The sequence below is a fragment of the Tympanuchus pallidicinctus genome, unplaced genomic scaffold, assembly GCF_026119805.1.
Source record: "Tympanuchus pallidicinctus isolate F22 unplaced genomic scaffold, pur_lepc_1.0 scaffold5, whole genome shotgun sequence".
NCBI classification, from domain to species: Eukaryota; Metazoa; Chordata; class Aves; order Galliformes; family Phasianidae; genus Tympanuchus; species Tympanuchus pallidicinctus.
In genome coordinates, this window is record NW_026294769.1 from 58,817,909 (window position 1) to 58,833,796 (window position 15,888).

Genomic DNA, 15,888 nt, shown 5'->3' on the forward strand with positions numbered 1-15,888 from the left:
GCACATGGGAAAGAAGCAGTTCTTGCAAAAAACTACAGGATAGGCACTGACTGGCTGAAGGGAAGGCCCTGAGGTGTCCTGCTTAAAACTGAGTTAAATGTGAGCCAGCTACATGCCCTGGCAGCAAAGAAAGCAAACAATATACTGACTGTACTAACAGGACAGCACGGAAGTGATCGTCTCCTTGAGCAGTAGGTTGGAATATGTGACCTCTCTAGGTTCTTTCCAACCAGTATTATTCAATGATTCTATGACTAAGTTGGGTGTGCAAGTAAAAAAAATCTTATTAGCCTCTTCTAAATAAAACTTTCTTTATAGTCAAAGAGAAATCCAAATTTCCTCTGACTGATTTCAAAAGAAATTGAATGTATGTAGCTAGCATCAAGCTTGGCAGGGGAGGAGAGGATGACAAGGACATTTTTGATCCTTCGTAGTGCATGTTGTCAATTTAAACCATCATCTTTAACACATTCACTCTCGGAGGAAATATGTTGTTTTAAAAAAGGAAACATCCTGATTGGGTGTTTTTACTGTTGCTCCACCAGAAGTCTTGTATTCTTTTGCAGCAATAGGAAGATACAAGCTTTCAAAACTGAATCAAACAGCGTAAAGTACATTAAGTTATATGTCTGTGTTGAGGAAAGAACTCCCTCCCACCTCGTGATGTTCTCCCTTTCAGCATTAGGAAATTAAAGCAGACACATCTCATCCTCATGTCCAAAATAAGCATTCTTGATTGGCACAGTGATTCTTATTGGAAATAACAGCTTTGTGTAGAGTAGTATTTGTGTATCAAGACAGCGTGAGGATCTGCAGTGTCATGGAAGACTAAAAGTAGAAAGCTGTTTAGCTTTGTAATACTTAACACAAAGCACGAGTATTGCAAGTACTTGAGGGGTACAAACAAAAGAAGGCAAAATAAGTAATTTATTTATGTGAACTTGGGAAACATGCAAAAAGGAGAGGTAAAAAGTGAATACTTGTAGTAAGCATGAAAAACCTTTAAGACAGCAATGTGTATCTGCCCATACTTCTGCTTGGTAATTTCCCCATTCCCTGTAACTGAATTGTTCTTTAAAAATATAATCTATTTTTCTTTCTTTTTGAGCTAAGGACTGATCAGAGAGAGACCAACATGTTAGAAGGCGAATGATCCAAGCCATCTTTTTCTAAGTGTAACCTCTTGCTGTATGAGTCACGTCACACCCAAGCCACAGGGCAGCATACATAATGTGAACAGATATACAAATGTGACAATCCCATCTGGTAATAACAGTTAAATCAGTTAGTACTGACAATAAGAAAATACTGCAAAGTAATGAATCTACTTTGAAATCAAGGAGAGTATCTTCTTACATGTTGCTGGCTTCAGTAGGAAAGAAGTGAAATCATCTTTCACTTGCATTCCAGCTTGCATCTCTATAACTCTGCACAGAATAGGAAAGCGATAAAGAATTCTTCATCAACAAGATTTGTACTACAGCCATATGGCCAGATGGGTAACATCTTAATCCCTGATAAATATGAAACTGAAGTATTTAGTAGGAAAACTGAATTTAACTCCATTTCTTTTGCAAACGAAAAATCTGTTTCAGAAGTTTTTCTGTATTATGTATCATAAATAGTAACAGTAAAATGTACGTAAATAGAAAACATGCCAAAAGCACTTCATTTGACCCTGTTCAACCAAAAACATCCTTACTTCCTGTGCTCAATTTAATCCATTACAATCTATGTGATTCTATATACTGAGAAGGTTCGGATGAAAGGATTTAACGTAGCTTCTCAACAGATATTTCCAGGGATTACGGCTCTTTGCTCATTGAGTGCCACTAACTGCATTTTTTCTGATTTCCTCAGTTAAAAATTTGAAAATTTCTAAAACGTTGCATTTTTTTCAAGTCCCAGAATCTCTTCTTTAACAGAAGCAATCTAAAATCCGCTTGAGTTTCCCCAAAACCAGCATCACTGCTTCCTGATACTTCACCACGATTGAGAAAGCAGCTAAGCATTCTAGAATGACTAAAAGGGCGGCCTGCTAACTAAATGAAATGCGATAAACAAGATTGTAGACCAACTGTGTAGAAAATCATAATTGAAACATACTACAAAGCAGGAAACATTTGGTACAGTAGCAATCACCAGCACTCAGCATGGAGAATGCACACCTGCAGTTTTGTACATATCTATTTTTTATCTCTAAAAATGCTATCAGGGAATTCCACACGGTGGGAGGACAGGAAAGGACTAGAATCTTTAGGACCTGTGGGAAACCAGCCTTTCACTCTGAATTTGTACTTTTGTACTACAACTCTTCTGATATGTATTGAGAAAAAGAACACAGATCTTGATGCTGACCAGACAGTAGATTTCCTGACTAAAGAAAACCTACCTCTATCTTGAAATCCAATAAAAATAAGGTAAATCTTCAGTCTGTGAAATAAATTTGCAGATAATAAAATTTGACAGAGCAATCAGCATCGATTTTTATGTTTTTTTTCTTCCTTTCTCCAAAGTTGTGCATCTTGTAGGTTTTTTCATCTCATCTCAAGATATATCACTTCTCTTCTGCACTGACAAAACTGATACCAAATCCAGTTATTCTGCTGGACAGAATAACTTTTTTCCCCCTTTTTTAATATGTAGACTACTGTCTTATTTTACATGTATTAGAAAACTAACCAATAAACTCAGAATGTAAGAACAAAGTCTTAAAAAATGTAAATAATTCAAATGATGATGATATGGGCCTTAATCACTTATACCATAGATCATTGTGATGCAGCTTAAGAACTCCACACAATCTCTTATTCGGGTTATGTTTAAAATTACTTGCAATAAGCTCAGAGTGCTTCCAGAGACTTCTGCTAATCACAGAGATCTGTATGAAACATTGGTCAGCCTCAGAGTGCAGTGTGCGACACTGTTGCTTACATATCACATCAGTCATCTTTTGTTCACTCTGTTTTGTGATATTTTTACCAGATCCAGTTTGTAATTGACTGTTACTCCTTTTGTTGTGGAAATGAAATGCATGGTTCGGCCCTGACCAAAACAAGATATTCAGAGCAAGTAACATTTTAGCTAATAGCTCCAGCTAACAATGCCACGTGTAAGTTTCTTAATTTAAATGCCCATAACACCAGCACTGTGTGTCACCTGCAGAAACATTTAGACTCATGACCTTTCCTGCAGTGTGCAACACAACTAGATATTCCACAGTCCCAACAGTTCTTATGGTGCAGCTCGAGCTATAACACGTTCCAGTCCTTTGATGAGTTACCTCTTTGAAAAACCACACCAGGAAAGCAGTTTCACAGTCCACTGAGAGACTAATCATTGCCATGCTGAGCCTCTCCCTCAAGTCCTGCTGCAGAAATGAGGTCCACAGCAGCACTACCGCCTATCAGCCTCGTCTGGCAGAGCAGAGACGGGATTTCTGCTTTAGCTGAGAAGAAATGGCTCTGTTTTCAAGTTAGAACTAGGATTTCTCTTAAGGAATGCTTATAAAGATTTTTGTGGCATGCTCTAGGCTTACCTCCTGGACAGTGCCTCACGGCCATTTTACACCGTCTGGACTCCGCGATGGTTGGGCATGGTATTGTATCTTTCGCTGGCTTCTTCACTATTTGCCTTGTTCTCGTTTCCAGGCCCCACTTAAATCCACATGTTTTATTATTTCTGCTGCAAGTTCCCCATTCACTCCACTGACCAACTTCACAGCCTTCTGATAAAGCAAAAGAAAACCTATTAGATATTCTTCTGGTTCTCTCCTTCTCTTTTTAAGATGTTTTAATTAGCAAGGACCACTTAAATTAGAACGTACTATTTAAAAGATTTACTATTTACTGGCAAAAAATAGAAACAAAATATCTCACAGAATCTGAAAGAATCTTTTCAGTCTACACCCACCCCAAGCATAAAAGAGTTACACTATTAACCTGCCTGTATGAACATCATGTCAGTCGCAAAGCCCTCCTAAAATCCTGAAATTGATTTCATTTTCCTCTCTTTGATAAATCCTACTCATTTGTAACCTGGATGCGTACATCTCAGGAGTTCACATTCCTAGGTCCTCTTCATCATGAAACAAAAGGACTTTTCCTGAAATGAGGAGTCTGTTCTGATAGCTCCCACACCTCAAGTAAAACACCAAGCTATGAGGCTAACAAAGTTGCCAGAAACAGCTCAGAGTTGCAAAGTAAATCTATACTAAAAAAACACATTTTCAGTTTTACATTCGAAAAAACTAAAGTCTGAACAAAAAAAACTCAGTGCTACAGAGTTTATAGAGCTTGCAAAGAATTATCTACCCTGTCTGAATCAAGAGAGTCAAAATATAGAAGACCAACTTGAGTTTCTACTGCTCACTCTCCTCTTTCTCATCTTTCTCATTTGTCCTGCATGTGGATGTGACCACCTATACACACTGCTTAAAGGACTTGAACATTTTTGTTGTTGTTGTTGTTTTTTAATTTTCCCCTCCACCAGCAGAAAAGTGTTGGTTATAGAATGAATGCCCAGTACAATACATGTGATACAATCAGCAATCCATATGGGCTGCTATATCCAACTCCTTTGCTTCCCTGTTACTTGCAAAATAGAACAGGGGAGAGCTGTAGAGAAACTAAAAGTGACTCTGATGCCTGTCATGGTTTTATGGCTACTGCTGAGCTTCATGAACAGGGCATATGATCCTACTTGGCCTGTCCCTGGGTTCTGGACTCTGTGAAACAAAAAAGGAGCAGGTAGCTTATGGAGGTGAAAACTCAAGGGGCACTCAAGTTCTCATCAAAAAGAGGCCTTCCTGAAATCTTACAAATTCTGAGTTACACATGTACATACGTGATGATGTACAGGACAGACCTTTCAGATGCTCAACAGCATTCCCAACAGTGTATTCTTTCAAAGTTTGGAAGAAATATATATATATATATTACTGTGGAGAAAGATATCCAGACACAATCTTTTAGTGAATATTTCTTGATAGGAATCATAGCATCATTAAGGTTGGAAAGCCCATTAAGATCATTTAGTCCAACCACTGACCCATCACCACCATACCACTAGACCACGTCACTCTGTGACACATCTACCCTTTTCTTAAGCATCTCCAGGGTCAGTGACACCCCCACCTCCCTAGGCAGCCTTCCCCAATACTTCACCACTCCTTCCAAGAATAAATTTTTCCTAAACCGAACCCAAACCTGCCATGGTGCTACTGAAAGCCATTACCTCTTGTCCTTTCACTGCTACCTGGGAGGAGAGGCCAACTCCCACTCCACTACAACCTCCTTTCAGGCACTCACTGTAGAGGAATTACTAAGTATTAGCTTAAAAGCAGTGTCATCAGCAATCAAACCTGGCCACCTGGCAAAAAAAAAAAAAAAAAAGTGGCTTCAGCAGCACTACTGGGCTGGAAGACTCACCCACACATTCCATGAGTTCTTCCAAGGCAGCAAATCCAGGTGGGCAACTTCTGAAACAGCGGCCTCTGTGGGAGTAGAAACCAGCTTTGCATTTGGTGCAAAAGTCTCTGCTGAAGCAGGAGTCACAGTTTTCTATTCTGCATCCTGAATTGAAAGGATCATAAGGAACAAAAATGCTGCTAAGTTAGGGGAACCTTCAAATTGAAAGGATTTATAAAGGAATAGAATAGCAAAATCTTAAGAACTGTGTTGAGAAATACTGCCATCCCAAAATCTATCCACTATTTAGGAGAAACCAGTTAACTGTATTGCTTGTTCCATACATCCTTTTAATTCTATTGTACAATAAACAATGTTGATAAAGCTTCCAACTAAATGACTTCTGAGCTGATTTGATCTTTTTGGAGGAAAAATGTACATTATTTTCTGTTTTATTAATATTAAGGAACATAAGGCAAACAGGTTATTTTGCACTACATGTACTGCAATTGATTTATTATTTGTCGTCGCAAGCAGGATACAAATTTTTCCCTATTTCTCCTATAAAAAATACATGAAAACATTTATTTAGCTTTGTTTGATTTCCATATCTACACATCTGCATTTCCTACCAGACAAAAACAAATAATTAAATAGAACTGTTCTGGATGTAACTTCTCTATTATCGTTGAAGTCCATGCATAAAAGTTAACCGTTATTAAGTGATTGAAAGACAAAGCAATAAAAATAATGAGGGGAAAACAAACAAACAAACAAAAACTATTGACTTTTAAAATATACAATTTCACAATAATTCACAATAATTTCACAATAATTCTGGACAACTATCCTCCTCAGTAGGCTACGGACTCGGAAGCAGACCATTCAGGAATTTGTTATTTCATACTAAAACTGGCAAACTGGTAACGAACTAGATAGCAACAACAATATGCACCCCTGTAAAACAGAAACACTTCCATGGAAGGCTATGGAAGTCCCTCATACATGCACAGAAAAAATGCCTGGAAAAACTTTCAAAAGTAAAAGTCATTATATTTGAAACAGTAATGAACACATTAGAGCTTATCATTTTTTATCCACTCCTTAAGCAAATGTGCTTAATTCATGTAAATTACATTAATTGTATCCTGTCTTCAGCTGAAGTTACAGCAATAAGCATTTGTTACTTGTTTCATGTAATGATGTACTAAATATTTTGGTCATTCATGTCATTCATTTATTTTTCATTCTTATCTAAAGCAATAAATAAATAAATGAATAAATAACCATCGGTACTTCTGAAATAGCCATTGGTATTCCACCCCCTGCACTGCAAATTTAGCCAATCTTTATGAAACGGATTTTAACATTTATTCATAAGCTTCAGGCTGTAATAGGGCATACCACAACACTTAAACTGAGTGGTGAGAATTGTGAGGTATAGAAACTTTTCAGATCAGCTTTCTTGTGACACTGGACAAGAAATTAGACAGACAGCATAGAGGGGATTAAAAATAATAATAAGAAGCAGAAAATGTTGGCACATCTTTGGTGTAGAAAGGAGTCAGAAATCAAAATTTGAAGTCCTCCACTGCCAAAGATACACATTTCATTGTGTAGAGACAATCACACAATCCATTTCCTAGCAAATCCAGTATACAGCATTTCTAAAAGGGATTCCTAGAACTCCTGTGCATAACAGCAGCAAAATTTGCCTTCTTACCCACAGTCTTCCTTTAGGAAATTCCCGAGATTTACCACTTCCTTCTCCCAAAGTTTGCACCAGGCTCCAAAGAACAGAATATCAATTTTCATGCAACAAATACTTCAAAATCACTTCCCTAGGTGAATTGTCTGCAAGGTTGTGTTACAATAGAGCCTTTGCCATGACAATTATATTTTGAAGACATAGTAGGGGCTCTTGGGCTATGGTTAAGGTTTCAAATATGAAACGCCTATTATTTAATCCATATAAGATGCAGTTTGGGGAAAAATACTAAAAAAAATCTGAAGATTTTTGAAATTGAAGCATTAATTCACCAGAGTGATAACCATTCCTGGTATGTGAGATCATTAGGTGCTATTTGTGACGTTTCAAACCATTAAAGATGCTCAAGCAGCTTTAAGCCTTGCAGGACAATTGGAATCAACTAAAGAGGTAAAGAAAGTATTCCGAAAGTTAGAAACGTTAACTTTCTACAAGCCTATTTTCAATCACAAACTATCAGAGAAGTGGTGGTACAGCAGTAGAGGCTGAACCTTACCAACAACATCGCAGTACATGTTGCCATGAGATAGATGGCTGCAGAGGGGAAGTCTGACAGAATGATGTTTGATATGGAAGTGCCTATGAAGCCAAGTTGTGGAACTGAAAAAACTGCACTCACTGACAGGCATCAGTGATTGCTGAAGCAAGTGTATGGAGATCAAACAACGGATGTGAGCACAGTGAGGTGGCAGGTGGTGTGTTTCAGCAGTAACAGTGACATGAAAGAAAAGCCACATTCCAAATGGCCACGGATAGCTGTCACACCACAAAATGAAGAGATTCTTGACCAGCTCATCCACACAAATCAATGGATAATGACCAGGGAGCTGAATTTGGGTTCAGTGCACTGGAAATGATGGTGGCAGTGTTGGAATGTTGCAAATTTTTTTCCAGGTGTGTGTGCATGTGTGCAAATGCACACAATGTTTGGCAGGATCTACTGAACCAAAACAAAGCTGAAGGTAACCGTTTTCTGGATCCAATCATTACCAGTGGTGAGACATGATGTCACCAGAGTCAAATCAGCAGTCCACAGTGTGACAGTGTACGAGTTAACCATTGAAGAATAAGCAGATGAAGTGATGTGTGGTGCTTTTTGGGATAGGAAATGGATGATCTTTTCTGGATTTCCCTGGAACTTGGACAAACCACCAACTCTGACCACCACATCACGACACTGATTAAGCTAAAGGCTCAAACTTCCAGCATCAGGCCAGAGGAGAACACAACCTTTCTCTTGCAAAGATGATAACACCAGGCCTTGTGCCAGCTTGAATCCCATAGAGCATATTGCAAATCTTGGCTGGATTATCTTATCTCACCCACTGTATAGTCCAGAGTTGGTGCCTTCTTACTCCCATCTGTTCAACTTCCTAGCAATGATGCTGTTGTACTAGCTGTGAAAAAAAGTGGACCATCTCCACACAGGCAGATTTTTATGAGTGCGGCATGCAGGCTCTTGTTCACTGCTGGTGGTGACTATGTTAAAAATGGTGTTTTGTAGCTGAGAATTTGCTCTATTAAATTGTGCTCTTTGTACCTCTTGTAGCTCTCATGGAAATAAACAGGAGGCACTACTTTCAAAGCAGGCCTTGTAATTAAGAAAAGTAGCATTTAAAAAGTGGTTTTCTCTTTTACACAAAACAACAGAATAAAAATCTGAAAATATTGTTCACAGTTACTGAGCTGAACTGCTTCCTTCTGATCGCCATAGCTTTCAATCATTTGAACTTTTTCATCTTAGCATCTTATTTCTAAGTGTGGTGATGAAAAGTAGAATCCTCCTCAATTTTCTAAAGCCTTTTAAATTTACTAGCTAATTTTAATTGACTGGAACGTGAGACTTTTTTTGTTTTTAAATCATGAGAAGACTCTTGACAAAACCAGTTGAGTGGATTCATTTTACCACCTGTAGATCTAATTGCATAATTAAGATTTTACATAGAAGCAATTCTGTAAAGGAAGGAAACAGATATTCACAACCCCCAGTATGCTTCCGAAATGCATTGATTTTTGCTCAAAAAATAAACAGAAAATTACGGTCACTATAGGCTTCCAGATAGACAGGGGTAACTGCTGAGAAATTCTGGAGCAAAAGTAGCAAGAAGGAGCCTAGAAATGGATGCTTTGGAGAAATAGAAGGCGGATGTCAAGGAGAGAATTAACTGATTAATTCAATAATGCAGAAGAACCCTAAGGAGCAATCACATACCTTTGGCAGGCCAACCACTCTTGCAGGGCAACAAGAATCTAGGACACTTAGTCTTCAGAACCTGAATGAAGAAAAGTGCTCCATTGCTGCTGTTCCCATCCAGCTAGCAACAAGAAGTCTGCACGTTAGAATCCTTATCTCTTCTTTCCCTTGTACTCAATTCTCAGTGGGTCTGCTTCCTACCAGACCCAAATACCTTCTATTTCTGCTTATCATGTCTCCCTATATCCCTATATCCCACTGGAACTAACTACCAGCTACTACATAGCCAGGATCTCCCAGACTCACTGTTGCACTCTCACTGTATCTCATCTAGCATAGTTTTTTCTTTCTAATGTTCCTATCTTGGTACTCAAAGGGAAGTTACATTATTGTTTCTGTCCTACCAATTCAAAAGGTATAAGACACCCATAAAACCACATGAAAACCAGACATCTTCCTCTGCTACAATCTTCATATGTCCATACTTCAAAACGCACTTAGAGGGGCCCAAAGAAATCTGTGCTATATCTGATTAGCACACTCCACTTCTAAACAGATGGCACTTTTTAAAGTGTTACACCATATTCCCACAAGAGCTGTATGTAAATGCTACAAGATTCTGACTTCACTGAAATCCATGGCAAAGGTCCTAATTGCTGCAGCAAGAGCAATTTTAAACTAGTAACTTTTTTTTTATGCCATCAGATAGACCACAACCCACTATAATCACCCTAATGGACAAAAACAATATTAAAACCCCCTGAAGAGATACAATCTGTCATGACAAATACACATGTGCAGAATGACAAGTGAGAAATGAAGCAGTCAGAAAAGCTGACTTTCTACAAGTCTATTTTCGATCACAAAGTGTCACAGGAGAGGTTGTAAATACACAGCTCCATGACTTCACCTCTCAGGGGAAAGGGTGGAAAAGAAGTCACTAGTTTGGTGAAGCTGAGATGGGCTGAAATTAAGTTGAAGCGCACTGCTGAAGTGTCTTCAGCGGTTGGATGAAACAAAGCTAAACAAAGATGTATCCCTTCGATAGAGCTCTGAAAGCTTGATTTGTGATACAAAATATATACTGACTCTGATAGAAAAGTCTATTGGTACTGTGCAATCTGTTAATTTAGCCTGAGAGAAGAGTAAGAACTTAAGTGACATTTCAGTGCAGCACAAAGATAGATTATGATACGTCACAGTGCTTCCATGCTTGAGAACAGCTACAGAACATACTCAAGAAAGAAGCATCACCATCATTCCCTGCATGAACTAGTACCATGCTCCCACCTCAACCAATGGTCAGGAGACCCACAGAACCGGAGCATCAATATCTTTTTGTCCTCTAGAGGAAGAGAATATCTCCCTCAAAAGGGTCACTGTCAGAAAAGACTCTTAAAACAGAAATTTAAAACAACTTAGACTTTGCTTACTGAAACAGAGTAGCAAAAAAATTAGTTGTGGGCAAAATTTAGAAATTAAACTATTCTTCTACTTAATTTTCAGTAAGCAAAGCACCCCATGGTACTTTAGAAATAATTTTCTTCCAAACCATTTCTATTATATTATTATTTTATGTAATAGTCATGAAGCTTATATCAGTCAATATTAGAGAAACCAATCTGTTCTAGAAAAAGGGTATTTAGCTAATCAGCAATGAAATATTTGATTTAGGCTTTATGTCATTTATATTGATATGAATATTGATATTGTATATCATTACAAAAATATATCTAATTAAGGTAGATAGTTTTCAGTATTTATAGGGCACTACATAAATGGTAAATTAAAGAACTCTGGAGGGAAGAGGCCTGGATTACAAGCCAAGTCCAATGAACTACAGTCATAAAAAGGTTTCCCTGGCCTGTGTTGACTTCCTGACAGTCATGGTAAGACAATTCTACTAATTCTTCTGTTATAATAAGCATTAAACAATTGACAGATTCATATTTTAAGGAAAAAAATCAAAAGCCTGGGAATTCAAAATATAAATTAAACTTTGACCAGGTAGATATGTTTGGTCTGATTAATAAAAAAAAGCACTCCTGTGAATACTCAAGTCTTTACTGCAGTTAAAGAAAGTATGATGTTATTGAAACAAATACTGTCCTTCCACAGTACATCTGCAAATAGCAGTTAAGATGCCAGAATAAGATGAATTGTAAGGAAACATAATACCTTTGAAAATCAAATTGAAGCATAAAATGCTTCTACTTCTACTCTCACCTTTCTTCTGCAGCCCTGGTGCTCCAGTCTTTTCCCCAGGCTGCCATCCTGACTGCCTGCTAGCACTCCTTGGCACTCCATACCACCTCCTACACTGATTCCCATGCAGAATTTCCTGAGCTAGGAGACAATTCAAAAATACAGCTGGACTACACATTTCATAGAATCCTTCAATGGCTTAGAAAGATCATCTAGCTCCAACCCCCCGCAGTGGATTTCATAATTCACCTTGAAGACAGAAGATAAAGGCACGTGGGGAACAGACAGGGCTATTAAGAGCAGGAGATATGGCCAGAGCTAAAGTAAACTCTGATGTGAGCAGTTCTTGTAAAGGATGGAGAATTAGCTGAGTGACTGATGGATTAGGGGAGATTTAGGCTGAATATAGGGATAAGTTTTTTGCAATCAGAGCAGTGAAGCACTGGAACAGGTTGCCCAGAGACGTGATGTATGCCTGCCCCTGGACACAGTCAAGACCTGAGCAAACCATCTAGCTGTAGAAATCTCTGTTCATTGCAGGGGAGATGGACTAGTTGACCTTTAAGGGTCCCTTCCAACTCAAACAATTCTGTGATTCTATGAAAAAACAGAGACCAAAGCATCAATTGGCTTTAAGGAAATAAAGGAGTAAAATCACAAGCAAAAGAGCTTCAGACTACAAGGGTGCTAACAAACTCCTAAACAGAAGAGACTTCAGTAGCTGAAGGATTTAGTATTAAAACTATAAATTCTTTTCAAGCTGCAGCTTTTGGCAGTGGATGAACATGAGTCTGGAGAACAACAAATGCAGCCACTTGCCAGTAATCATTACTGAAGTTTACCCCAGGTCTATCATTTCACAGAGATCAGTGCTTGCAATATAAAATGCTGCTTATAAAATACCATAATGAGGATTATTATTATTATTTTAATAAATTCACTTACTAAACACTTAATATAGTTCTATTATGTTCTAATCTCGATTTATTATTAGTTGAGATCGTTTAAACAATTGCCAAACCACAGTGGTTTCAATTAGTATTTTACAAATACACAACTGCTATATTAAATCTAAATTGACTACAGCATTAAGAAATCTTTAATTCAAAGCACTATTAAGATTTTTTCTTGCCAGAATGGTGGAAAACACAAAATAAGGTCAAAAATTAAAAAAAAAAAAATTAGGAACACGACCAAATACTTACCAAGAAGCACTTGAACAAGGAAAAAGTAGTGCAAATAAATAGAAAAAAAAAAAAAGTCTGATGCCTCTGATGCCTGTACCATAATTGTAAATAAATAAGTAATTAAATAAACAGCCCCTGAGCTTTGTATGTTCTGCTATATTACCTAAGCAATAATTAAACCATTAGATATCAATGATATCTTGCTATTTTGTAAGAAAGCTTAAAAAAAAAAATCATTACCTCTCTTTACACAGTGAATTAACTTCATGTGTATCATAAATAATGGGTTAATAAGCTAGTTATTAAAAGCTTCTCTTTATCTTGTTTTCACTGAAGGCACATGGAACAGCTAATGACAATTTTAGAAATACCTGGTCCTCCCACGAGGAAAGAAGGTGAACATAAACAAATGGAGTTGCCAACTCAAGCTGAAGGGAACTGTGATTTCTAAACTGTTACCAGGTCCTCCGCCAAAAAACTTACCACAGACACTGACCAGGTTGGAAGGTTCAAGACAGGCTTGAGAGATTAATTAAACCAAAGTTGAAACAACCACTGTGGTGACAGAGTTCATTCTATTCTTTTATTCAAATTTATTGTTTTGTTTTTCTCCGAAGATTTATTTTTCCTCCTTGCTTCAAAGTAATTAACTATGAAAATTTCTTGGAAAATTAATGAAGTGTAGCACTCTTCTTGGGCACTCTTGTGGAGGAAAGACCAAACACTTTTCAATTTCATGTTCAAGTGTTTCAACTTCAGTGTTCCAGATGAAAATAAGCAGGAAGCACTACACTGATTTCTAGGGAAAACCAATTTAGAAAGTACATGATTCACTGTTACTAGAAAAACAGTCTAGAACCATTCAGCAAATTCAAGAGACACATACTGCTTACATGTAGAAAAGAAAATCAGCCTTGAAATTCAAAATTTCCATAATTTTGGAGCTGTTGCACTTGGCTGTAGTATTTATTGTGTTACGTTTGGCACTAACTATGTTTGGCTTTTAAAATCATGTCAACATTTTCCATAAAAATATGTTCTATAGCTTCTTGAACAAAAATGGGCAAGTGTTCCAGTAATAAAACGTTAAACAGCGTTTGTGCCTGTAAAGGCATTAATAGGGCAGAAATCATTTCAACCCAAGTAATTCAAGCCCTATAACTCACAGACAGATTTTAGTGGAGCCAGAATTTTTATTATTTTTAGCTGAGATAATACTATCTGAGCAATAGTCTGTAACAAGCTGTAACTAAAAGTATCTGACATCAAATAGGAAGAAACCTATTCTATTTTTCAGGAATGTTTATTTTATCTCAGCTTGAATCCACAAAATGTCCGTGTCCACAGCGCAACGTGTGTACCATGCAAAATCACCAAACCAAGAGCAAAAACGCAGATATGATTTATAAATACACCAGTTGGCGATCACACCAAAATAAAAATACACAGCTCAAAAATCACTGGAGGGGAACCAGCACTGGTCTGGTAAATGCAACTGTATAATTATTCTCAGAGGGAGAGACTGTCAAAGGCATGAGGGTGAGTTAAATATCCAGCACTCAACACATGCCAATATAGATTGGACACAGCCTCACATTTGTGCTTTTCAAAACCAATCCTGTAATTCAGGAAAAAAGGCCACTTTCTGTAAGTGGTAAAAATGTAGAATAAGTGGTATTGAATTCACAGTTCACCTTTTGCAAGCTTTGGGGTTTTTTGGGACGGTTTGTTTGCTTGAAAGAAAGCAAAGAACAACTATCAGCATAGACAACGTTTCCTATCTCAAAAACACAATACAGGCTAATACAAAAACATTCATCTATTTCCCAAAACTGTAACAATATTTAAAAACATTTTCATGTCGCCCAGCTTTTACAGCCCGCTCCCAAAAGGCTGAAAGCGGACAAGTTGCTGAATTCACAACCGTGCAATGAAAATTAGGGCCAAGCTCCTAAATTGTTTTACAGAAGGGATGTATAAATGCTATTCTGCTCTCATTGAATTCTTCATCAAAACCTGGCCACCTGGTACAGATTAGGCAGCACTCAACAGCACTACCTATCACAAAGCAAAGAATACCATATCCACTGCATCCGCACAGGGATCGGGGAGAAACAGGCGAGATGTCATTACAAGGGCTGGAATGTGGCCAGAGCACTGCAGTTAATGCTCTTATTCCAGCCAAAAGTGCCACAGAATGACCTCATAGGCCTGTCAAGATTATGTGCGATCTGAAGGACAGCACCCACTTCCTCACAACACAGAGCATCCCTGTGACATGCTGCAGGACCCACGGGAAAGTGCCCTACATTTAATGAACGTCTGATTAGTTCAGGAAGCAAAGGAAAACTGTTTCTCACTTCAGGTTCTTCAGTTTGGTGACCTAATTCTGGTCAGACTATGACACATGAAAAAGCTATGAATTAGGGGTGGTAGCAATGATTAATAATCCATATGGGTAATCGTCCACATATGAGCATATGGAAAAATCGATACAAATAGGCACAAGTGCCAGATAGCAGTGAAACAACGTGCAGATATAGCAGAGCACTCATAGGCTTTAACAGCCGTACTGTGAGGCACAAACACACAAACAAGGAACCTTGTTGCACATTAGCAGGTTGTAAATTTCCAAATAAAATGCAGCACTAACAGTGAAAGGTTGTTTGTTTGTTCTTAATAGTACATCTGTTTTATTAAAACAGCAACACTTACATATTAAAACATGTATGTTGTGAGGTGTCTGGTCACCTGAAAATTGTGTCGGAGCAAAAGGCTTGATAAGAAGCCCACCCATATCCCAGTGCGTATACTGGGCTTGTATCTACACAAAGCATTATTAAATATATGCTTAATCTTTTCTTATTTTCATGTAAAGGGAATTAATTCTTTTAAACTAAAAATTGCTGCTTAAATCATAACTCTTTCCTAACCTTTGTTTTAATTAAAATTAAAGAAGCAATAACAGCTAGGCTAACACAACTATCTAATTTGCTAAACATAACAAATCTTGGTGTGACTTTGGACATTAGCAAATAAGTTTTTATGAAGATCGTGACTTCTATAAAAATATTGTGTTCCACAACATATCACCTTAAAAACAGAGTGTGAATTATGGCTTCCCAA

At 37.6% G+C, this 15,888-nt stretch overlaps 1 protein-coding gene across 3 annotated transcripts in view; it reads right to left on the reverse strand.

Moving 5' to 3' along the window:
• Positions 1-15,888, reverse strand: part of RSPO2 (R-spondin 2) — a 96,948-nt gene that overhangs the window by 30,947 nt on the left and 50,113 nt on the right. Inside the window, exons 3-5 of one of the 3 annotated variants that reach the window (XM_052704431.1) lie at positions 5,430-5,573; positions 3,539-3,727; positions 2,208-3,416 (exon numbers count right to left, since the gene is read on the reverse strand). In XM_052704431.1, the coding sequence (XP_052560391.1) occupies positions 3,397-3,416; positions 3,539-3,727; positions 5,430-5,573 (353 nt within the window). In that variant the 3' untranslated portion in view covers positions 2,208-3,396. Of the gene's footprint in view, positions 1-2,207; positions 3,417-3,538; positions 3,728-5,429; positions 5,574-15,888 lie in introns of those variants that run through there. The other 2 variants (XM_052704430.1, XM_052704429.1) reach the window with 2 other exon arrangements.